The sequence below is a fragment of the Manis pentadactyla genome, chromosome X (assembly GCF_030020395.1).
Source record: "Manis pentadactyla isolate mManPen7 chromosome X, mManPen7.hap1, whole genome shotgun sequence".
NCBI lineage: Eukaryota > Metazoa > Chordata > Mammalia > Pholidota > Manidae > Manis > Manis pentadactyla.
In genome coordinates this window covers 110274763-110299232 of record NC_080038.1, presented here as the reverse complement: position 1 = coordinate 110299232, position 24470 = coordinate 110274763, and the positions used below count along the sequence as shown (strand labels likewise).

The 24470-nt window shown below is 34.7% G+C and overlaps 1 protein-coding gene across 7 annotated transcripts in view; it reads left to right on the top strand.

The window, feature by feature from the left end:
• Nucleotides 1-24090, top strand: part of LRCH2 (leucine rich repeats and calponin homology domain containing 2) — a 171606-nt gene extending 147516 nt beyond the window's left edge. For 5 of the 7 annotated variants that reach the window (XM_036917260.2, XM_057495801.1, XM_057495800.1 and 2 more), the window contains 5 exons: nt 1052-1109; nt 1872-1984; nt 2166-2303; nt 2461-2538; nt 21375-24090. In XM_036917260.2, the coding sequence (XP_036773155.2) occupies nt 1052-1109; nt 1872-1984; nt 2166-2303; nt 2461-2538; nt 21375-21494 (507 nt within the window). In that variant the 3' untranslated portion in view covers nt 21495-24090. Of the gene's footprint in view, nt 1-1051; nt 1110-1299; nt 1471-1871; nt 1985-2165; nt 2304-2460; nt 2539-21374 lie in introns of those variants that run through there. The other 2 variants (XM_036917261.2, XM_036917262.2) reach the window with 2 other exon arrangements.
• The last annotated feature ends 380 nt before the right edge of the window (nt 24091-24470 follow it).

The window sequence follows — 24470 nt, the reverse complement described above, 5'->3', positions numbered from 1 at the left end:
TTGAGACTTGTGGACAGGTACGGTGGTGAGCATATGTTTTGGTAGCTCAACTAACATTCAACTTCAGCTGCATTAACATGTTAATCAGTAGAAGGTTTTGAGAATCTACAGAAGTCTGATTGCTTTAATTCCATTTGTGAAAGAAAAATGGTAAAAAAAATCAGTATAATATTATATCATTAACAAAGTGCTTGCCTGTACATTTAAACCAAAGAGCAGTCCTGTGAGCTCGGTATTATCCTCATCATTTTACATCTGAAGGGACTGCTAACTTTTCCGAAAGACTCTAGTCAGTAAATGGTAGAGAAGTGACTGAAGCCCAGACTCTAGCTACTTCATTCACATTCTTGCAGAGATTAAATAAGATACTGTTAAAATTGTGTTACCTTACTTTACAGATTGCAAAGTGCTTTCTTTTAGTTATCCGAGTTATTCTTGACAGTACCCCATTTTAATGATGAAACACAGAGAAATGAAATGTTTTGGTCAAGAATAAGCCTAAATTTTCTGACTCCCCAATTTGTCTTTTAAAATATACCATAATTCTTTCCACATCACAGCATTATGTGAAAGCACTTTGAAACAATGTAATTTGAATAGAAGAGATGATAATTTATCATCTGTTAGTATTAGATATCAGCCTCTATTACTATGAATGTGTAGATTTGCCTCAGATTATCCAGTTAGTGTCAAGTCCACAGTAGATACTGAGTAAATATGGCCAATTTTACTTATCTTTTCATTGATGTTTACTTTGTTTTTAGGGAGATAAGCTGGTTCTTTATTCAAAAATGCTTTTATACACGTCACTAACTTTCTTTTTCATTTTCCTTATACTATGAAAGAAGGATTTAAAGGCTTATGTAACAGGTTAATTAGCAAATATTTATAAACCTTTTAAAAGTGAAATGTCATTAATTTAAATTGAAATGTAATTTACCTTTCTCTACTCCACTAATCATGGAAAAAATAAATACTTCTAAAATTGGCGTATATATGAATAACTACCTATTTTGAAAGAAAAGAGATTTTGTTTGTTTTCTGTTCTTAGGAATGTGATAGAACTGATGGTTTTTCACATGGTCCCTTTGGCTTGAAACCTAGATCAGGTAAATATATATTTTGCTAATAACACATTGATTACATATGAAACTAAAGTTTCCCAGCTTAAATGGGATTGATTTCCATAGTTTTAAGTACCCATACATTCTTTCCTCTCTCCTAAAAGCAATTTTCTCTTAACCTTATTTGTCTTTCCAATTCCCACTCCCCATTTCTTTCTTCCTCTTTACCTTCAAGCTCCTGAAACCTCAGCTTTTTGCCTTAGATATACTGCAGTCTTATTTCTACTCTACTGTGACTGCTATTAGAATGACCACTCTGCCAGCAGACCAAACACTGTTTGAAATTATAGCACTTCATTATATTGTGGTTTTAAAAAGGGATCTTTTCGCATTTGGCAAGCCCAAAAGAAAATGGATCCATGTTACTTGGCAAGGTATTGAATTATAGTTTTTATTCCTGAATAACTATATTGACCTTCAAGAATAATTTCCTTTTTCTTTAAAGATAATAGACTGATTTATGTTCAATAATAATTTTTAACCTGGATCATAAGTTTCTAATAACAAATATTTAAATAAGAACATGTGTAGGTGGTAGAAATAGTTAGACTTGTCTTACCTGTTGCTTTCATTTATCCAGATAAGTAGATTTCAATTATATTCTGTAAAAAGTATTTAGAATGTATGAATTAATAATGATGTTTTATGTAGTTTTGTACTGATTCTTTTCATTGTGCCTCTTTCCCCTCTGATGGTTGATCCTTCCTGTTAGCTTTGTAATAAGCTAGGAAATCTCTATTTTTATAGCTTTTAGCCGCTCGTCTCGCCAGGAATATGGGGCAGCAGATCCAGGATTTACAATGAGAAGAAAGATGGAACATCTACGGGAAGAACGAGAGCAAATACGGCAACTGCGCAATGTAAGTGAGATTAACCTTTCAGATCTGATTTGTAGAAATGGGTTTAACTTGGAAAATCAACAAAGTATATGGATTTTATTTTCAGTGCTCTTCAAAATTTTGGATTGTATAATTAGCAGTGTAAATATGTGTCATGTATATTTAGATAGAATATCTGTGATTTATACCCATTTCCTTCTAGAATCTCGAATCCAGGTTGAAAGTAATTTTGCCTGATGACATTGGAGCTGCGCTGATGGATGGGGTTGTTCTTTGCCATTTAGCCAATCATATAAGGCCACGTTCTGTAGCTAGTATTCATGTGCCATCACCAGCAATGGTAAGTTATATCTACAATTTTTTGGTTCTCTAAAGGAAGATAGAACTTCTTGAAACTGTCTTTAAAATAGTATACCTCAATGAATTCAGTTTTCAGTTTTGATTAATTTTTATATAAATGAGCCTGGAAATAATACCTTTTTTCCCCTTACTTACAGCCTAAATTGAGCATGGCAAAATGTCGAAGAAATGTAGAAAATTTTCTTGATGCTTGTAAAAAGTTGGGTGTCTCACAGGTAATTGTTATTTTTCTAACAAAATGATCACTTAAATATTAATTTATTACATGCTTACTGGATTTCTTCACAATAAGAATGAATAATGCTTTCTGACCATGAAAATTAATACTTTCCCTTGGTACTTTCTACCAAGTTCCAGCTTTAGCTGTAGCAACTGTCTAATGAATATTTTTAGGCTGCTTGCAAAATCATTTATAAAACAACTACATATGCAGAAAAATTTGCTAATCATACACATCATTGAATAAACATAACTTAGTGGCCGGATTACAACTTGGTTGTGATATCATTGCTACTCTCATTTTTTCTGCTGGGTGACACTTGGACTCCTTTGTAAATCCATGGACAGACTCTGATTGGAAGATTTGTGTTCCTTGTGCATAGCATTTTAAACTTTATTAAAATGTCAAATTAGAAATCTTAATAACAAATTACAATAATATCTCACTGGATGAACTTTGATATGTTTAGGAATTGGCCTATATTTCATTTATTAATTGCAATACTATAAAATTAACAAAGCAGTATTGTAAATGTATAATGAAAATGAATAATCAGTATTGCCTTTTTTGAAAACATAAGCCTAACATCAGCATGATTGACTTGAGAGGACATTGTGTATAACATTGTAATTGCTAAATTACAATCTAGTTGTGTTTCTTTTCCTTTTTATTTTTAAAAATCTATTTTTGAGATATACCTGACATATAATTTTGTGTAAGTTTAAGGTATGCAGTGTTTTGATTTGATACACTTATATATTGGATTGTGTTTGTTAGACTCTCTTTTCAACATTGTCATAATAATCTACAGATTCCACTTTAACTTATTTCCTCAAGTGAATAAATGTAATTTATATATTGAGAATCATTGAATTACTGATTTGGAATTTGGAAACTAAGTGTTGTCTTCTAATAACCTGTTCTCTTTGCTTGACATGATGTTTTAAAACTTTGGGGGGCTTTCAGTATATTTCTTCTTTATTTTATTGGAGTATAGTTGATATACAGTATTATGTTGGTTTCAGGTGTACAACATAGTGATTTAACAGTTAGGACATTATGAAATGCTCACCACAATGAGTTACCATTTGTCACCATACAAAGATGTATATAATGTAATAATCACTAGAGAAAAGCTTCCTAAGTTTTCTGTTTCTTCACTAAGTGATTAAGAGTACAAAAAAGAAAACTAGCATAAAAATGTTAAAGAATTAAGTTTTCAAGATGTGATGTCAGGCAGAGAGAGGTTATGGACTCAGCCAAGGACACACCTTTAGTAAACAGTAGAGCCAAGCTATGAACCCACATGCTCTAACTCTAGAACCCACCCTCTAACTTGAATACTCTATTTCTATTCTTTCACATGGAAGTAAAGACAGTCCAATAGACATCAAGCATCTGCTTGATACAGTAGGGAAAGAGGAAAATTAGGAGGGTCTTATGAAAGCTATTCTACTTTACATGCTCTTAAGAGTCTTCTCTCTCCAGCTTGTTCTAGGGCAGGGTTAGTGCCCCACACATGCTCACCATAGGGATAGCAGGGAGGGACCCATCATCAATTCCCATTTTCAAAACTCTCTGCTACTGATAGCAAGGAAGGGAAGCTTCATTTTTAGCTTCAATTTGGTTTTCCCTGAAATGTAAATGGTAATATATAGTCAACTTTTTATTTAATTTTTTTCATTTTATGATACTTTCATATTTTAATAGCTTTATTGAGGTATAATTGACATACAGTAAAGTGCATGTAAAGTGTAAAATTTGATCTGTTTCATGCATCATGAAATCATCACCATTGTGAAGAGAATGAATATGTCTATTACTCCCAAAATTTCCTTATGTCCCTTTGCAATTTTTCATTCCCTAGGCAACCACTAATTTATTTTCTGTTATAGTTTAGTTTGCTTTTATCTAAGTTGTATGTACATGGAGTGATAAAATGTGTATGATTGTTTCTGGCTTCTTTCACTCAATATAATTAACACATAAATTTTGTGTAAATAGATAGGTCATTCCTTTTTATTGCTGAGTAGTATTTCATTATTAATATACCAGAATTTTTTGGTCCACTGACCTGTTGATAACAATTTGGATTGTTTCTAATCTTAGGGACTACTACAAATAAGGCTGCTGTGAACATTTATGTACAAATCTTTAGATATATACATTCTTTAAGTTTAGGTAGATACTTAGGAGTGGGATGACTGGAACATATGGTAGGTATATGCTTAACATTATAAGAAAGTACAAAATTATTTTCCAAACTGGTTGTACCATTTTACATTCTTAGCAGTGTATGAAAGTTCTAATTCTTCCATATCCTCAACAACATTTAATATGGTCAGCATTTTAAAAAATTTTAGCCATTCTAGTAGGTATGTACTGGTTTGCCACTTTAGTGTTAATTTGCATTTCCCTGAAGACTAATGATTTTGATCAGCTTTCATGGTCTCATTTGCCATTTGTATGACTTGTTTATGAAGTATCTATTCTAATTTTTTGTCTTTTTAAAAATTTAGTTGCTTATCATTGAGTTTGAAATTTCTTTATAAATTATGGATAAATTCCTTTATCATATGTGTGGTTTACAAATATTATATCCCAGTCTTTAGCTTGTCTTTTCATTCTCATTATGGTATCTTTAAAAGGCCAGAAGAGTTAAATATTTTGAAGTAAAATTTATCACTTTTTAAAATTAATTGTGGTTTTAGTGTCAAAGAGAATTGAATAACTCAAGGTCACAAAGATTTTCTCTGTTTATTTCTGGAAGTTTTATAATTTATTTTACATTTATGTCTATGATCAAATTTTAGTTAATTCTTATATGTTGAAAGGTATGGATTCAAGTTCTTTTTTCTAGGCCTGGGATTGGGCACACTTTGATTTTCTTTAAAAAACTATTACTGAGATATAATTAATGTGCCATGGAATGCTTTTAAAGTATATAATTTAGGAGTTCTAGAGGAGTGGTAAAAAGAGGCAGAGTAGGATGGCAAGGTGAAAACCTCCTTGCAGGTATGCACTGGGGAAGCAACTGCAACTAAACCTGAAAATGACCTGAAGATTGCAGAAGAGACCATCTACACCTGGTGAAGAAGAGAAGACCACATTGAGAAGGGTAAAGGGGAAGAGCTGGATTGATCAGGACCCAGGTCCTACCCCTACACCAGCCCACAAGTGGGAGGGAGAGGAACAAAGTTGGGAGGGGATAAGTGCTCCGGAATCTTGCACACCTGGTCCTGGAGATGTGCTCCAGGAATACAAGTCCACATTGTCTTGGGCTTTGGTGATTAATGGGGCTGGATGCCAGGGAGAGTTGGAGCGCTGTGGAGGAGGAGTACACTCTGTTGGTCCCAGTGAGACCCAACACAGAGGTGGCAGTTTGAAAGATTTACCAGCATCAGAAAGTGTACCAGAGGGGCTGGGGTTGGAACTCTGGAGGAGAAAGAGCAGACAGATGGCACTTTACCAGCCACCCTCAACCCAACTGTTTGGGCACCTGTGGGAGCCAGCTCAAAAATACTCCATCTCCCTTGCTGGCATGTCAGCCCTGCAGCAGCATTCCCATGTACCCACCCTTCCCAGCACCCTCAGCCTGGCAGTGGTCCAATATTTCTGAGTGTAGGCTGAGGGCAGACTATACTTTCCTGGCTATCCCAGCACTCCCACAGCTTAACTGGCCAAAACCTTCCAGGAGACAACTCTTAAATCTCGACCTTTCCACCTACCTCACTGGCTCTACTCCATTGCCCCACTCTGTACCCACTCAAGCTGGCATGCTTGACCATTGCTGACCAGTAGGCAGAGGATGGCCCCACATGCAGTGAATCCCAGCAGAAGTGCCTCACGTCAAACAAAGGGTATGCAGAGGCTAGCTGTGGGGATCAGCCATTGTTGGCAGCCAGCCAGAAAGGTGGGCATTGCCCACAGCCCACCAACTCCAACTGTGGCTTAGCTGCAAAAGAGAATCAGACTTTGGAAAGCAGAGTGTCTTGAGCTTTTGGGCACCACAGGACGCCCACTTCATAAAGCCATTACTTTAGAGACCAGGAGGCATAGCTGATCTGTCTGATACAAAGAAACACAGAAAACCCAATAAAATAATGAGACAGAGGAATATGTTCCAAATAGAACAAGATAAAACACCAGAATGATGGCTAAATGAAATAGAGTTTAGCAATTTTTGTGATAAAGAATTCGAAGTAACAGTCATAAAGATGCTCACTGAACTGGGGAAAAGAATTGATGATCTCAGCGAGAACTTCAACATACAGAAAATATGAAAAAGAGCCACTCAGAGCTGAAGAATACGTAACTGAAATTAAAAATATAATAGAGGGAATGAATTGCAGGCTGCTGGAAGTAGAGAAAAGAATCACTGTGATGGAAGATAGAGAACAGCAGAGTAACCAAGCAGAGGAACAGAGAGAAAAAGAATTTCTAAAATGAGAGGATCCTAAGAGAGCTGTGTGACAGCCCCAAATAAAACACTATTTGCATAATAGGGGTCCTAGAAGAAGAGAGAGATAAAGGGTTACCAAGTCTCTTTGAAGAAATAATGGCTGAAAACTTTCCCAGTCTGGAGAAGGTAATAGACATCCAGGTCCTGGAAGCCCAGAGAGCATCTAATAAAATGAACCCCAGGAAGATAACACCGGTACACATAGTAAATAAAATTGCAAAGATTAAAGATATAGAATCTTAAAATCAGCAAGAGAGGCAGGTTCCATAAGGCTATCAGCAGATTTCTCAGCATAAACTTTAAATTGAGTGACCATCAACTTCGTATAGACTGATATATATTTAAGAAACTATAAACTTAGTAGACCAATTCCTTATAAAGACAAAGGTAGTGGACCAATTACTTACAAATCAAGCATGAAGTTCAAAAAACAAAAGTAGTAAAAGCTATACATAAAATTAGTCAAGGTATAGACAAAAGATGTAGATTATGACATGCAAAGTGTGGAGGAGGAAGAAGAATAAAAGTGTAACACATTTAGAATGTGTTCAAAGTCAAGCAACAATCAACTTAATATAGTAGACTGTTAAATATCTAGGAAATGATCTATGAATGTTATGGTAATCCCAAAACTAAAGCCTATAATACATAAACACACACACACACAAGGACTCTAAGCATAACACTAAAGAAAACCATAACAAGGGAAGAGTGTGATAGAGGAAGAAAGGAAGAGAGAGGAAATAGAAAAACAACCAGAAAAAAATTAGTAAAAAGGCAGTAAAATTTGATAATGTGGGTGAATGTTGTAATCATAGTGCTGCTCAGGTAAAACTGTCATGAGATTGTTTATCAATGATACCTTAATAGAAAAAAAAAGACAAATGTGTACATACCTATCAATAATTACCTTAAATGCAAATGGACTACATGCACCAAAGGACATAGGATGGCAGAATGGATAAACAAGACCCATCTACATGCTGCCTACAAGAGAGTCATTTGAAACCTAAAGACATACATGGACTGAAAGTGAAGGGATGGAAAAAGATATTTCATGCAAATAAAAGGGAGAGAAAAGCTGGAGTAGCAGTAATCGACAGAATAGATTTCAAAACAAAGTAATAAGTGACCAAGAGGGACAAAACATAATGATAAAGGGATCAGTCCAGCAACAGGATATCATAATTGTAAATATCCATGCACCCAACATAAGAGCACCTAAAGCATAAAGCAGATGCTAATAAACCTAAAGGGGGAAATAGCAGCACAATCACATTAGGATATTTTAACACCCCACTTACATTAAAGGATAGCTCATACAGACAGAAAATAAATAAGGAAGCACTGACATTGAATGATATATTAGACCATATGGACTTTACAGGTATATACAGAACATTCCACCTCAAAGCAGCAGAATACACATTTTTCTCAAGTGTACATGGAATGTTCTCCAGAATAGATCACATATTAGGATACCAAAAAAAAGCCCATCAATTAAAAAAGATGAAAATTGTATCAAAGCATCATTTCAGACCACAATAGTATGAAACTGAAAATTAATTACAAGAAGAAAACAAAAAAAACCCCCACAAGCACATGGAAGCTAAACACATAAAAATAATCAATCGGTCAATGACCAAATCAAATAGGAAATCATACAACACATGGAGACACGTGAAAACAGAAACATAGTTCAAAATACATGGGATGCAGCAAACGTGGTTCTAAAAGGGAAGTACATTGCAATACAGGCCTACCTCAAAGAACAAAAACAATCCCAAATAATCTGACCACATACTAAAGGAGCTAGAAAAAAAAAGAACAAAGCCTAAGCCTAAAGTTAGTAGAAGGGACATAAAAAAAGGTCAGAGCAGAAATAAAAAGAAGAATAAAACAACAGAAAAAAATCATTGAAACCAAGAGCTGGTTCTTCTTGAAGACTGATAAAAGACAAACCCCTAGCCAGCCTGACCAAGAAAAAAGAGGACACAAAATCAGAAACAGAAAAGAAGTTAGAACTTACATTACAGAAATAAAAACAATTATTAGATAATTCTGTATTAAATTATATACAATAAATTGAACAACCTAGAAGAAATTGACAAATTACTAGAGAAGTACTACCTTCCAAGACCCAGGAAGAAACAGAAAATCTGAACAGACGAATTACCAGTAACAAAATTGAACTGGTAATCAAAAAACTCTCAGCAAACAAAAATCCAGGACCAGATGACTTCACAGCTGACTTCTACCAGATTTAAAGAGCTAATTCCCATACTTCTTAAAGTATTACAATATGTAGAAGATAAAGGAATATGTCCAAACTCATTGTATGAGGCCAGCATCACTCTAATACCAAAACCAGACAAAGACACTACAAAAAGGAGAATTATAGACCAGTATCTCTGATGAACATAGATGCAAAAATCCTCAACAAAATATTAGCAGACCAAATTCAAAAACATATCAAAAGGATCATCCATCATGACTAAGTGGGATTTATTCCAGGGATGCAAGGATGAAACATAATTTATAAATCAGTCAATGTGATACACTACATTAAAAAAAGGAAGAATAAAAACCATATGATCAAGAAGAACCAGCTCTTGAAAAAGCATTCGACACAATTCAACATCCATTCATCTTAAACTCTCAACAAAATGGGTATAGAGGGAACATACCTCAACATAATAAAGGCCATATACAACAAACTCACAGATAACATGATACTTAGTGGTGAAAAACTGAATGCTTTTCTTCTAATCTCAGAAAGAGGACAAGAATGACCAGTCTCACCACTTTTATTCAACATAGTCCTGGAGGTCCTGGCCATGGTAGTAACACAAGGAAAAGAGATAAAAGGCATCCAAATTGGTAACGAAGAAGTAAAACTGTCATTATTTTCAGATGATTTGATACGATGTATGGAAAACCCTAAAGACTCCACCAAAAAACTACTAGAACTAACAAGTGGATTCAGCAAATTTGCAAGATAAAAAAACAATCCCTAAAATCTCTTACATTCCTATATACTAACAGTGAACTATCAGAAGAGAAACCAAGAAAACAGTTCCGTTTAAAATTGCATCAAAGAATAAAATACCTAGGAATAAGCCTAAAGAAGCAGGTGAAAGAACTGTACACTAAAAACTGTAAGAAACTGATGAAAGAAGCTGAAGAAGACAAAACTAAAAAGGTGATCTTGGGAAAACTGCACAACTATACACAAGAGAATCTTGATCACTGTCTAACACCATATACAAAACTCAAAATGGAATAAAGACCTAAATATAAGACATGAAAACATAAAATTCAAAAACACTACAGATGGCCAACTGTACCACATTGCTAATCATTAGGGGAATGAAAATCAAAACCACGATGAAATACCAGCTCATACCAGTCAGAATGGCCACAATCTGAAAGATATATAACAAGTGTTGGTGAGGAAGTGGAGAAAAGGGAACCCCTCCTATAGTGTAAATTGGTGCAGCTACTGTGGAAAGAAGTATGGAGGTGCCTCAAAAAACTAAAAATAGAAACACCATATGACCCAGTAATTGCACTTCTGGGAATTACACAAAGAAAGCAAAATCTCTGACTCGAAAAGAAATATGCCCTTCTACATTGACTGCCACATTATTTACAACAACGAAGATACAGAAGCAACCAAAAGTACCTATCAACACATGAACGGATAAAGAAGTGTTACATGTATACAATGGAATATTATTCAACCACAAAAATGAAAGAAATCTTGTTGCTGGGGACAACATGGATGGAACTAGAGGGTATTATGCTAAGTGAAATAAGCCAGGTTGAGGAAGACACATACCACATTATTTCACTTACATGTATAATCAAAAAACGAATGAAACAGCAGTGGATTCTCATAGACACTGAGAAGTGACTGGTGGTTATCATAGGACAGGGATTCGGATGGGTTGGTTAAATAGGTGATGAAGGTAAAGAGGCCCAAAATCTCAGCCACAATACAAATTAGTCAATAGTATGAAAGTACACCATAGAGAATATAATTGATAGTTCTTTAACATTTTTCTATGTTGAGTGATAGTAACTACACTGGTTTGGGTGAGCATTTAATAATGTAGATAACATATTTGAATCACTATGTTGTGTATGTAAAACCAATATAACAATTGTCTATCAACTATACTTCAATAAAAAAATAAAATACATACCTAAGTGGTTTTTAGTATACTCACAGAGTTGAACAATAATCACAAAAATCTAAGTCTGGAATATTTTTATCATCCTAGGTGAAATCTCTTACCCAATAGCAGTCCTTGTTCTGTGTCTAGGGATTTGCCTATTGTGAACATTACATATAAATGAAATCCTGTAATATATGGGTCCTGTGTGTCTGGCTTCTTTCATTTAACATAATGTATTCACGGTTTATCCATGTTGTAGCATAAAGCATTACTACATTTCTTTTTTTTTATTAAGGTATTATTGATATACACTCTTATGAGGGTTTCACATGAAAAACAATGTGGTTACTACATTCACTTATATTATCCAGTCCCACCCCCATACCCCATTGCAGTCACTGTCCATCAGTGTAGTAAGATGCCATAGAGTCACTACTTGCCTTCTCTGTGCTACACTGTCTTCCCCATGATCCTCCCCCACACCATGTGTGCCAATCATAATACCCCTCAGTCCCCTTCTCCCTCCCTCCCCACCTACCCTCCCCTATCCCTACACTTTGGTAACTGCTAGTCCCTTCTTGGAATCTGTGAGTCTGCTGCTGTTTTGTTCCTTCAGTTTTGCTTCATTGTTATACTCCACAAATGAGGGAAATCATTTGGTACTTGTCCTCTGCCTGGCTTATTTCACTGAGCATAATATCCTCCAGCTCCATCCATTTGTTGCAAGTGGTAGGATTTGTTTCTTTCTTATGGCTGAATAGTATTCCATTGTGTATATGTACCACTTTTTCTTTATCCATTCATCTACTGATGGACACTTAGGTTGCTTCCATATCTTGGCTATTGTAAATAGTGCTCCAATAAACAGAGGGGTTCATATGTCTTTTTGAATATGAGAACTTACATTATTTGGGTAAATTCCTAGGAGTGGAATTACTGGGTCAAATGGTATTTCCATTTTTAGTTTTATGAGGAACCTCCATATTGTTTTCCACAGTGGTTGAAGTAGCTTACATTCCGACCAGCAGTTTAGGATGGTTCCCCTTTCTCTGCATCCTCGCCACCATTTCTTATTCTTAGTCTTTTTGATGCTGGCCATCCTAACTGGTGTGAAGTGATATCTCATCTCATTGTGGTTTTAATTTGCATTTCCCTGATAATTAGTGATGTCGAGCATCATTTCATGTGCCTGTTGGCCATCTAAATTTCTTCTTTGGAGAATTGTCTGTTCATATCCTCCACCCATTTTTTAATCAGGTTATTTGCTTTTTGGTTGTTGAGGTGTGTGAGTTTTTTATTTATTTTGGATGTTAACCCCTTGTCAGATATGTCATTTACAAGTATATTCTCCCAGACTGTAGGATGTCTTTTTGTTGTGTTGATGGTATCCTTTGCTATATAGAAGCTTTTTAGTTTGATATACTCCATGTGTTCATTTTTGCTTTTGTTTCCCTTCCCCAAGGAGATGCATTTAGGAAAAAGTTGCACATGTTTATATGCAAGGGATTTTGGCCTATGTTGTCTTCTAAGAGTTTTATGGTTTCATGACTTACAGTCAGGTCTTTGATCCATTTAGAGTTTACTTTTGTTTATGGGGTTAGACAGTAATCCAGTTTGATTCTCTTGTATGTAGCTGTCCAGTTTTGGCAATACCTCCCTTTAAGGAGGTTGTTGAAGAGGCTGTCATTTCCCCACTGTATGTCCATGGCTCCTGTATCATATATGAACTGACCGTATATGCTTGGGTTTCTAACTGGGATTTCTAGTTAGTCTATTCCATTGGTCTATAGTTCTGTTCTTGGCCACTACCAAATTGTCTTGATTACTGTGGCTTTGTAGGATAGCTTGAAGTTGGGGAGCGTAATCCCCCCAGCTTTATTCTTCATTCTTAGGATTGCTTGCATTGAATCTGTAGACTGCTTTAGGCAGGATGGCCATTTTGGCAATATTAATTCTTCCTATACATGAGCATAGGATGTATTTCCATTTATTTGTATCTTCTTTAAATTCTCTCATGAGTGTCTTGTAGTTTCAGAGTATAGGTCTTTCACTTCCTTGGTTAGGTTTATTCCTAGGTATTTTATTCTTTTTAATGCAATTGTGAATGGAATTGTTTTCCTGATTTCACTTTCTGCTAGTTCATAGGTAGTATGTAGGAATGCAACAGATTTCTGTGTATTAATTTTGTATCCTGCAACTTTGTTGAATTCAGGTATTAGATGCAGTAGTTTTGGAGTGGATTCTTTAGGGTTTTTTATGTACAATATAATGTCATCTGCAGACAGTTTAACAAGTTACAGTTTAACTTCTTCTTTACCAATCTGGATGCCTTTTATTTCTTTGTGTTGTCTGATTGCTGTGGCGAGGACCACCAGTACTATGTTGAATAAAAGCGGAGAGAGTGGGCATCCTTGATTTGTTCCCAATCTTAAAGGAAAGGCTTTCAGCTTCTCACTGTTAAGTATGTTGTCAGCTGGGGGTTTGTCATATATGTACTTTATTATGTTGAGATACTAGCCCTCTGTACCCATTTTGTTGAGAGTTTTTATCACGAGTGGATGTTGAATTTTGTCAAATGCCTTTTTGGCATCTTCATCCTTCTTGTGGTTTTCATACCTCTTTTTGTTGAAGTGGTGGATGATGTTGATGGATTTTTCTAATATTGTAATATCCTTGCATCCCTGGAATAAATCCTACTTGATCCTGATGGATGATCTTTTTGATGTATTTTTGAACTTAGTTTGCTAATATTTTATTGAGTATTTTTGCTTCTGTGTTCATCAGGGATATTGACCTGTAATTTTCTTTTTTTGTGGTGTCTTTGCTTGGTTTGGTATTAGAGTGATGCTGGCTTCATAGAATGAATTTGGAAGTATTCCCTCCTCTTCTACTTTTTTGAAAACTTTAAGGAGGATGGGTATTAGGTCTTCACTAAATGTTTGATAAAATTCAGCCATGAAGCCATCTGATCGAAGGGTTTTGTTCTTAGGTAGTTTTTTGATTACTGATTCAATTTCATTGTTGGTAACTGGTCTATTCAGATTTTCTGTTTCTTTCTGGGTCAGTGTTGGAAGGTTGTATTTTTCTAAAAAGTTGTCCATTTCTTCTGGGTTATCCAGTTTGTTAGCATATAATTTTTCATAGTATTCTCTAATAAGTTTTTGTATTTCTATGGTGTCTGTAGTGATTTTTCTTTTCTCATTTCTGATTCTGTTTATGTGTGTACACTCTCTTGTTTTCTTAGTAAGTCTGACTATGGGTTTATCTGTTTTGTTTATTTTCTCAAAGAACCAGCTCCTGGTTTCATTGATTCTTTCTATTGTTTTATACCTCTTGATTTTATTTATTTCTGCTCTTATCTTTATTATGTCCCTCCTTCTACTGACTTTGGGCCCCATTTCTTCTTTTTCTAGTTTTGTTCATTGGGAGTTTAGACTGTTCATATAGGATTGTTATTCTTTCCGGTACGCATGTTTTGTAATATACATTCCTCTTAGCACGGCCTTTACTGTGTCCCACAGATTTTGCAGTGTTGAATTATTGTTGTCATTTATGTCCATATATTGCTTGGTCTTTGTTTTTATTTGGTCATTGAGCCATTGGTTATTTAGGAGCATGTTGTGAAGTCTCCATGTGTTTGTGGGACTTTTCATTTTCTTTGCATAATTTATTTCTAGTTTCATACCTTTGTGGTCTGAGAAACTGGTCGGTACAATTTCAATATTTTTGAATTTACTGAGGCTCTTTTTGTGGCCTAGTATATGATCTATTCTTGAAAATATTCCATGTGCAGTTGAGAAGGATGTGTATTCTCCTGCTTTTGCGTATAGAGTTCTGTAAATGTCTGTTAGGTCCATCTGTTCTGAAGTGTTTTTCAGTGCCTCTGTCTCCTTACTTATTTTCTGTCTGCTTGATCTGTCCTTTGGAGTGAGTGGAGTGTTGATGTCTCCTAGGATGAATGCATGGCATTCTATTTCCCCTTTTAATTCTGTTAGAATTCGTTTCACATATGTAGGTGCTCCTGTGTTGGGCGCATAGATATTTATAATGGTTATATCTTGTTGGATTGACCCCTTTGTCATTATGTAATATCCTTCTTTGTCTCTTGTGACTTTCTTTGTTTCAAGGTCTATTTTGTCTGATACAAGTACTGCAACTCCTGGTTTTTTCTCCCTATTATTTACATGAAATATCTTTTTCCATCCCTTCACTTTTAGTCCATGTATGTCTTTGGGTTTAAAGTAAGTCTCTTGTATGCAGCATATAGATGGGTCTTGTTTTTTTATCCATTCAGTGACTGTATTTATGTCTTTTGATTGGTGCATTTAGACCATTTACATTTAGGGTGATCATCGATAGGTATGTACTTACTGCCATTGCAGGCTTTAGATTCATAGTTACTGAAGCTTCAAGGTTAACTTCTTTACTATCTAAGAGTCTAATTTAACTCACTTAGTATGCTATTACAAACACATTCTAAAGGTTCTTTTTTTCTCCTATTTTTTCTTCCTCCTCCATTCTTTATTAGGTATCATATTCTGTACTCTTTGTGTATCCTTTGACTGACTTTGGGGGAGTTGATTTAATTTTGCATTTGCTTAGTAATTAATTGTTTTCCTTCTTTACTATGGTTTTATTACCTGTGGTGACAGCTATGTAGCCTTAAGAACACTTCCATCTATTGCAGTCCCTTCAAAATACACTGTAGAGATGCTTTGTAGGAGGTAAATTCTCTTAGATTTTGCTTATCTGGAAATTGTTTAATCCCTCCTTCAAATTTATATGATAACCTTACTGAGTAGAGTATTCTTGGTTCAAGGCCATTCTGCTTCATTGCATTAAATATATCCTGCCACTCCCTTCTGGTCTGTAAGGTTTCTGCTGAGAAGTCTGATGATAGCCTAATGGCTTTTCTTTTGTATGTAAGCTTTTTTCACCCTCTAGCTGCTCTTAATAGTCTGTCCTTATCCTTGATCTTTGCCATTTTAATTATTATATGTCTTGATGTTGTCCTCTTTGGGTCCCTTGTGTTGGGAGATGTGTGGGCTTGCATGGTCTGAGAGACTATCTCCTTCCCCAGATTGGGGACTATTTCAGCAATTACCTCCTCAAAGACACATTCTATCCCTTTGTCTCTCTCTTCTTCTTCTGGTACTGCTATAATGCAAATATTGTTTCATTTAGATTGGTCACACAGTTCTCTCAATATTCTTTCATTCCTAGAGATCCTTTTTTTCTCTTTGTGCCTCAAGCTTCTTTGTATTCTTGTTCCATTTATCGTCTCCTCCACCATATCTAATCTGCTTTTAAAACCCTCCATTATATTCCATAGTGATTGGATCTCTCTGTATCCTGATTTCATCCCTGAGTTCTTGAATATTTTTTTATACCTCCATGAGCATGTTTATGATTTTTATTTTGAAATCTCTTTTGGGAAGATTGGTGTGTTCAGTGTCACTTGCCCCTTTTCTGTTGTTTGTGGGATTTTGGTTTGAACCAGGTCCTTTTGACATTTCGTATTTTTATATCTTGCCCTATAGTGCCCAGAAGCTCTACTCTCTATTGCTGCTTAGCCCCTGGAGTGATATTGGGAGTCTTAGGGGAGCAGTACTGTTGCCTGGGGGGAGGAAAGAGCTGTTTCATGCTGCTCAGCTGCTAAATCTGTCTCCACTGCAAGAGCCAGTGGGCTGACCACACAAGTGTAAACCTCTATGCTTTGCATGTGTAGTTGCCATAGTCAGGGCTTCCCTCTGACTGGCCTGATGCCAGGGCAGGGGCTGCAGGTTTGGGAGCCAGGTGCAGAATGTCCAGTAGGAATGTGCTGCAGGCTGCATATCCTGGTGGGAAGCCTTGGTGCTGCATAGCCAGCCAGTGGGATGGAACGCCTGAAGCTCCTGAAAGTTCCCAGCCTGCTGGGCAGAGTGAACCCGCACAATTTGACCTACCTGTCCTTTCTCCTGAGCTGTGAGCTCTGTGCAATCCTTGCCCCTTTAGCAGCCCTCTCACTGTTAGGAAGTCTCTCAGACTGCCTACCTTTCTTTTGTCCCAGAGCATCTGAATATGGATCCCTGTTTTCCACAAACGCCTGGAATGTCAGTCTCTCCAGGTATTCCACCTATTTTAGCTTTCCACCCCCACTAATCTCCAGAGCAGCATGCAATGTAGGTTCGTGCTCCCAGAGCACATCTCTAGGGCTAGTTGTTCAGCAGTCCCAGGCCTCTTCTCCCTTCCCACTCATTTTCTCTTCTGCCATGAGTTGGGGTGGGGGAAGGGCTTGGGTCCTGCCGGATCACAGCTTTGGTATGTTACCGTGTACCATCAGGTCTGTTCTTTTCTCCAGGTGTATGCAGTCTGGTGCTGCCTTCTTTCCTGTTCCACTTCGAGGATTAGTTGTATTAATTATATTTTCGTAGTATATGTGGTTTTGGGAGGAGGCCTCTGTCTCACCTCTCACGCTGCCATCTGTAATCTCCCCTACTACACTTCTTTTTATCATAACAATCTGTTGTATGTATATACCATAATTTGTTTATAAGTCATCATTTGATAGACATTTGGGTTGTTTCCTCATTTTTATTTACTACACTGCTGTGAACATTCATGAACAACTTTTTGTTGGAATGCTTGTTTAAGTTCTCTTGGTTAAATTCTTAGGAGTTCGGTTGCTAGGGTATATGATAACTCTGCTTATCTTTTTGATAAACTGCCAAATTATTTTCCAGTTTAAGTTGCTACCAGCAATATATGAGGGTTTTATTTTCTCCACATCCTCACCGACAATGATTATTGTGTACCTTTACACATCATTGTAGTGTGAAGTGGTAACTCTTTGTTTTGATTAGCATTTCCCATATGGGTGATGATGTTGGGCATCTTTTTGTGTACCTCTTCTCTATTAGTATATATTGTTTCATAAATGTCTTTTCAAATCCTATGCCCATTCATTAATTGGATTATTCACCTTTATTGAGTTGTATGTGTTCTTTATATATTCCAGATACAAGTCCCTTTTGAGTATGATTTGCAAATGTTTGCTGTTGTTTTTTCATAGATGATGTGTATCAGATTGTTGAAATTCCTTTCTATTCCTAGTTTGCTGAGAGCTCTTATCAGGAATGGATGTTTAATCTTGTCAAATGCTTTTTCTACATCGAGTGTGATGATAGCATTTTTTTTTGCATGTATTGAATTACATTGGTTGGTTTTTAGATGTTAACTCAAAACTGGATTCCTGGTATAAATCCTACTTGATCATGATAGATTTTGTTTTTATTGTTGTTATGTTGTTGGATTCAATTTGTTAAAATTTTGTTCAGACTTTTTGCAGTTGTGTTCATGGGAATATTGGTCTTTATTTATTTTTTGCTTTTTTCATTTTTAATATCTTTGCCTGGCTTTGGTGTCAAGTTAATGAAGACCTCATGGAACATGTTAGGAAGAATTCCCTGCTCTTTATTTATTGACGATTTTGTGTTGAATTTATATTTAGTTTATAAAATTTAGTCAAATCCATTAGTGAACCCATCTGGGCCAGTAGTTTACTCTGTGGAAAGATTTTTAACTGCAATTTCAGTTTCTTTATATAGGACTATTCTGGTTTTTTTTATTTCTTGCTTGAGCTTTGGTATAATACAGCTTTCACAAAATTTTTCCATTTCATCTAATTGTTCAAACTTACTGTTATAAATTTGTGTTTGTGTCCTCTTATTATCATTTTAGTATTTGTAGAATCTCTTCACAAATTGTAGAATTTGTGAAGTCACTTTTCTTCTTGATATTGGTAATTTGTGATTTTCTCTTTTTCCTGATTATCCTAGCTAGAGGTTTATAAATTCTTAAATTCTGCTTATCATAAGTTTGATTTCATTGTGCTTATCACTAGTTTGATTTCATTGATTCTTTATTGTTTTCCTCTCATCTTTATTATTTTCTTCTTTCTACTTGCTATTGGTTTAATTTGCTCTTGTTTTTCTAGTTTCTAAAGTAGGTGCTATGGTCATTTATTTGAAACCTTTTATTCTTTTCTAACATATACTTCAGATGTTATTTCCATAATTAAAATATTAGGAGGCCAACAAGTCTTAACAGTGAAAATGGAGATAAAGAGATAGATTCTGAGAACTCTTGATAAATGGGAAATTATCAGTAGTATTTGGTGAATGAGTTATGGGAATAAGGAAGAAAGACTATTGTAATTCCCAGGTTTATGTTGAGAGACACTGACTATTGTATTACTGACTGAGGTGTAGAATACGGAAGAACAAGTCTATTTAGTGAGGAAGTCATTATGTTGTGGACATACTGATTTTGATATGTCTGTTGGCTGCATCCATTTGGCTGCATCTGGAGTTCAATAAAGAGATCTTGATAGAAGGAAGCATTTAAACATCATCAAGATAGAGGAATATTAGTTGTTGCTATTTGGGAATAGGGGCTCAATCTTGCTAAGGCTTCAAACACTGGATTTAAAAAATGCAGTGTTCCTAGATTTGTAAACCACTGTGCTAAAACACAGTTGTGAAGTAGATGGGGCCTATAGATGTTCTGTTTGTCACTGACTCTATCCATTACTAGCTTATTTTTCTGAGGTGAATGGGCATCCCAGCTGAAGCAGGGACTGCAATGTTTATTCAAAAATATGTGCTGAATTTATTTGATGTTGTGTACATGGAAGAAAACCTTCAGTTAACTCTTGCAGTTTTGATAAGGCTTTGAGAATACCAAGGAGGAGGATGTGTATAAGAGAGAAGGAGGTGAAGGCAAAATCCTTAGAAACATTAAAGATGTAAGAAGAGGATCTGCTAAGGCTAATGAAACCTAATGCAAAGTTGTCTCTAAATCTCTTCCTCATAGAATTGTGAAAATCAAATGACACTTGTGATGTGCTTAGAAGAGGAGGTAGTTGTTACTTATTGAATTTTAGACTAATTGGAACTAAGGAGCAACACAACACCACTAGCAGCTGGATGGAAGTCACCTTAAGACAAGAAAAGTACCATGGCCTTTAGATCTGGCTTGAAAAATAGTGTGGTCTCTACTCCAGCATAGGAGTTTAGAGAACATCCAACACAACTGTCTCACTTTAAAATATTTGCTTATTATTTGGATCTTACCATCCTCAGATCAAAAGAGAGCCTGCAAAATATAATACCACATCATAAAAGTCTATTGAATCATTCATTTTAAAATTAGAATTTGCACACTAAAATAGCATCTCACACCTGTTAGAATGGCTATAATCAAAAAGACAAGAAATAACAAGGGTTGGTGAGGATGTGGAGAAAAGGGGACCTTCATGTACTGCTGGTCGGAATGTAAATTGGTGCAGCAACTATGAAAAATGTATGGGAGTTCCTCAAAAAATTAAAAGTAGACTTACCATATGATGTAGCAATTCCACTTCTGGATATTTATGAAAGAAAACAAAAACACTAATTTGAAAGGATGTATACACCCCTGTGTTCATTGCAACATCACTTACAATAGCCTAGATATGGAAACAACCTATGTGTCCATTGATGGATGAATGGATAAAGAAGATATGGTGAAATTACAATGGAATACTATTCAGCTGTTTCATCTTGCCATTTGTGACAACATGGATGGACCTTGAGGTTATTATGCTAAGTGAAATAAGCCAGGTGGAGAAAGACAAATCCAGTATGATTTTACATGTGGAATTTAAAAAACAAAAGAAATGAACAAAATGAAACCAATCCAAAATTATAGACACAGGGAGCACAGGGATGGATGCCAGAGGGCAGGGATGTTGGGGAGTGGGTAAAGATGAGTGAAGGAGGATTAAGAGGTACAGACTTATAGTTATAAATGAGTCATGGAGATGTAATGTACAGCATAGTGACTGTAGTCATTAATACTGCAGAGCATACTTGAAAGTTGTCAAGAATAAACCTTAAAAGTTAACTTTGTATGGTGACAGATGGTAACTAGAATTTTGCAATGTATGCAAATGTCAAATTATTATGTTGTGCACCTGAAACCAATGTTATATGTCAGTTACACCTCAGTAAAATGTATTTTTTTAAATGGAATTTAATTTAATAAGAATTGTATACTTTTTACTTGAAGTTTTACAGAAAACATGTTGTAAAAATCTTATTCTGACTTATTTAGGCTTTATTGACCTAGTAGAAAACATATTCAGATGTTACTTATTTTGCTTTTCAGGAAAAGCTCTGTTTGCCTCATCATATTTTGGAAGAGAGAGGTCTTGTGAAAGTTGGTGTCACAGTTCAGGCTCTTCTTGAATTACCTACATCCAAGGCATCTCAGCTTTCCACAGCTTGATAGAACATATGAAAATCCTAAGTGTGTAGTTTCATTTATTTGAAGTGATTTCAGATATCTCAAATTAATGAATAAGAATGTCTAATCAAAAAATATTTTTATTAATTCAAGCCTTCAGTTTAAAAAAAATTAGGTTAAACTATCAAAATTAAATTTTGAATTACCCAAACTTCTCTTGGGGAAAACTCGATTAACCTAACAAGAGTTTCTGATAAATTCAAATTCTTATTTTACCAATCAGTTGATAGCCTTGATTATTTTTCAGAAATCAGATTGATACTAAATTTAAAGTGGGGTTTCAATTTAATAATCACATTAGGTTTATTTTTTTTTATATCGTAGCATACTAGTAAACACCTGGATAAGGTAATCATTTTTTACCAGTTTAAGACAATTCTATGCTTGAGTTATTTAATACACTTTTAATTCTAGTTTATATACAACTTCTTCAATCTTTGGTCTTAGTTTTCTAGAAAAATATGAGTAGAAAATAAAGAACTCTGACTTTATATTAAATTCCTTTAGTAGTATAGGTTGGTGCCAAAATATTTTCGGTTGTACTGTAGATTGTTTACATGTGAAGTGCCTGTGTAATTGATCACTCTTTATAGTCTTAAGCATTTTTGCAATTTCTTTTTATGTAGTAATGAAATAAATGGAACTTTAAAATATTTTGGTAGATTTTGTAAGGTCAGTAATATGTGAGGATTTAAATGTGCCTCACATTGTGACATTTGTGGCTTTTTATTTAGTCCATTGCAGTTTTCCTTAAATTGGTTATTTCATGTTATCAAAAAGAAATTAATATGCTTAACTTATGCTATTTAATTTTGCAAAACTTAATCATCTTTTAAGGTGTATTATTTGAAGAGTATTTTATTTCTGTATTGAAAAATGATACACAAAGCAGTAAGGTTTTTGAGAACTAGTAAATTTGGCTTTATGTCATTCTTGACTTTCAAGGACATTACATTAGAGTTGCTGCTTTCAGTTGCATTCATATTCAGGGAGCAGCAATGGAGGAATAGATTTTTATTCGAAATCTGGCTGTTTGTGGATCCTGTAAAGATTATGGTCCTCAGTTAACATGATGTTGAATCAAACACAGACCATTCTATAAATATTTTCATAAGTATACTGTGTTACATAAAGTCCTTGTTTAATTTAGAGATGAATAAATTTACATTGGTAGTAGTGGGACTTTTTCAAAAACATAACTGTAATGAATAACTTTGTTTCCTATTGAAGAATCTTAGTATAATTACTTTTGTAGTAGCTAAGCAAGTGTTATATCTTAAATATGTGATTATTTGCACTTGTTACCTCTTAATATGGATGCAACTTATTAAAAATGTTAGCCTGGGTATTTCAAAGGGTATATATAAAAGGTAAAAACTAGTGTGCCAAATGGTATAATAAGGGTTGGTTTAGTAACAACTCTACTTTTTTTCATCAGTTGGCATGAAGCCATATAATTAAATTTTGGCTTTAGAATAGAGATGTGTTCTTCATAGTCCTCAAAGGTCAAATTGGAGCTTAAACAATTAAAGCCTCTTATGATTACATGGTTTACAAATTAAATTATTAGTAATTTATTACTTTAAATATTTGAGCTAATTAGTTACTGTTTTTCAGTTGGATCTAAAAAAACTCTCATTGACATAATCTCTCTAGTGAAAACTTGGGTAATAAAGGTAAGGAATAGCAAATAAATATCTTAAGTTACTAGTTTTTAATGTAGAAGTTTCACAATGTTAAAAATAAGTGACCATTAAAAACTAAAGCCATCATTCATACTGCTTTCATAGTTATCATGCTATAGGATTCTTCTTATTAATGAATCTAGATGTTAATTATTTTACAAGTATGTTCCTGTTTCATGTCATTGAAATATTAGTGAAAATATAGGTCATTTACTTACTGCATTTTTCACTTTCTTGACACTTAATTATTACTTTGAAGAGAACATACACCAGAATCTCACTCTAACATTGTTTACTGCAAAGCAAAATTAACCATTTAAGTTGGGTCCATCTGAGGTCCATACAATAGCAGTTTACTATAGTGCCAAAAGACAGTACCACTTCTAAGGCAGTTTCATAGCATAGTCCCCAAGGACACATTATATCGAGAGTCTGATGTATTTCTTTTAGTAGTTTTAAAAGTGTAAATTTGATTCTAAATGGTTTTTATATATTTGCTTCATCAGTTATTGAGTTAGGAATGATTACAGCTGCTTGAATTGGGTTTGTGCTTTGAAGAGGGTTAAATAATTAAACTAAAACATTTCATTAGGCCCTTAAAAATGCAGTAGGAAGTTATTTCTGCTAAATTTTATTGTTGTATGGCACAAGAGAGAAGTGATGTTGGATATGTTAGAATTGAAACAAGTGAAAATGCATTACCATTTGTTTAATAATTATCTTTACAGAATGCTAGTTTGTTGACTTTTCTAACTGAATTTTTTGAATTCAGAAATCTTTGTATTGGTCACAGATCTATTATGATTGATTTTCTGATGCATTTAAAAATAAATGGAACACTAAATGTATATTACCGATGCAAACTGTGGATAAAGTTGAACGAAAAAATTAAAGTGTGTGATTTATTTTCTCTCTCTCTACCTCTTCTGTCAACATCCCAGTATCCATTTTTTGTAGGTATTTTGATTGCTTGTGTTTATGTTTTTTACTGTGGAAAAGTAGACTTCAAGAAGATACTCAAAGGTAATGTTTTCTTTAAAAAACAGTAATTTCCTAGGATATCTTAACAAAATAATGCCACCTTCACATAAGGTAAACTCTGTATAACATAAATGTCAGGTGAACCTTTACATAAAATAACATTTAGGATAGGTCAAATTGTGATTATTGTAGATTTTAGTGTGCAGTATATGATTGAATTACCTTAAACTGTTAGATTAAAAATTTAATCTTTCATTTTCAAGTAATTCTAATTTTTTAAAAAGTCTACATA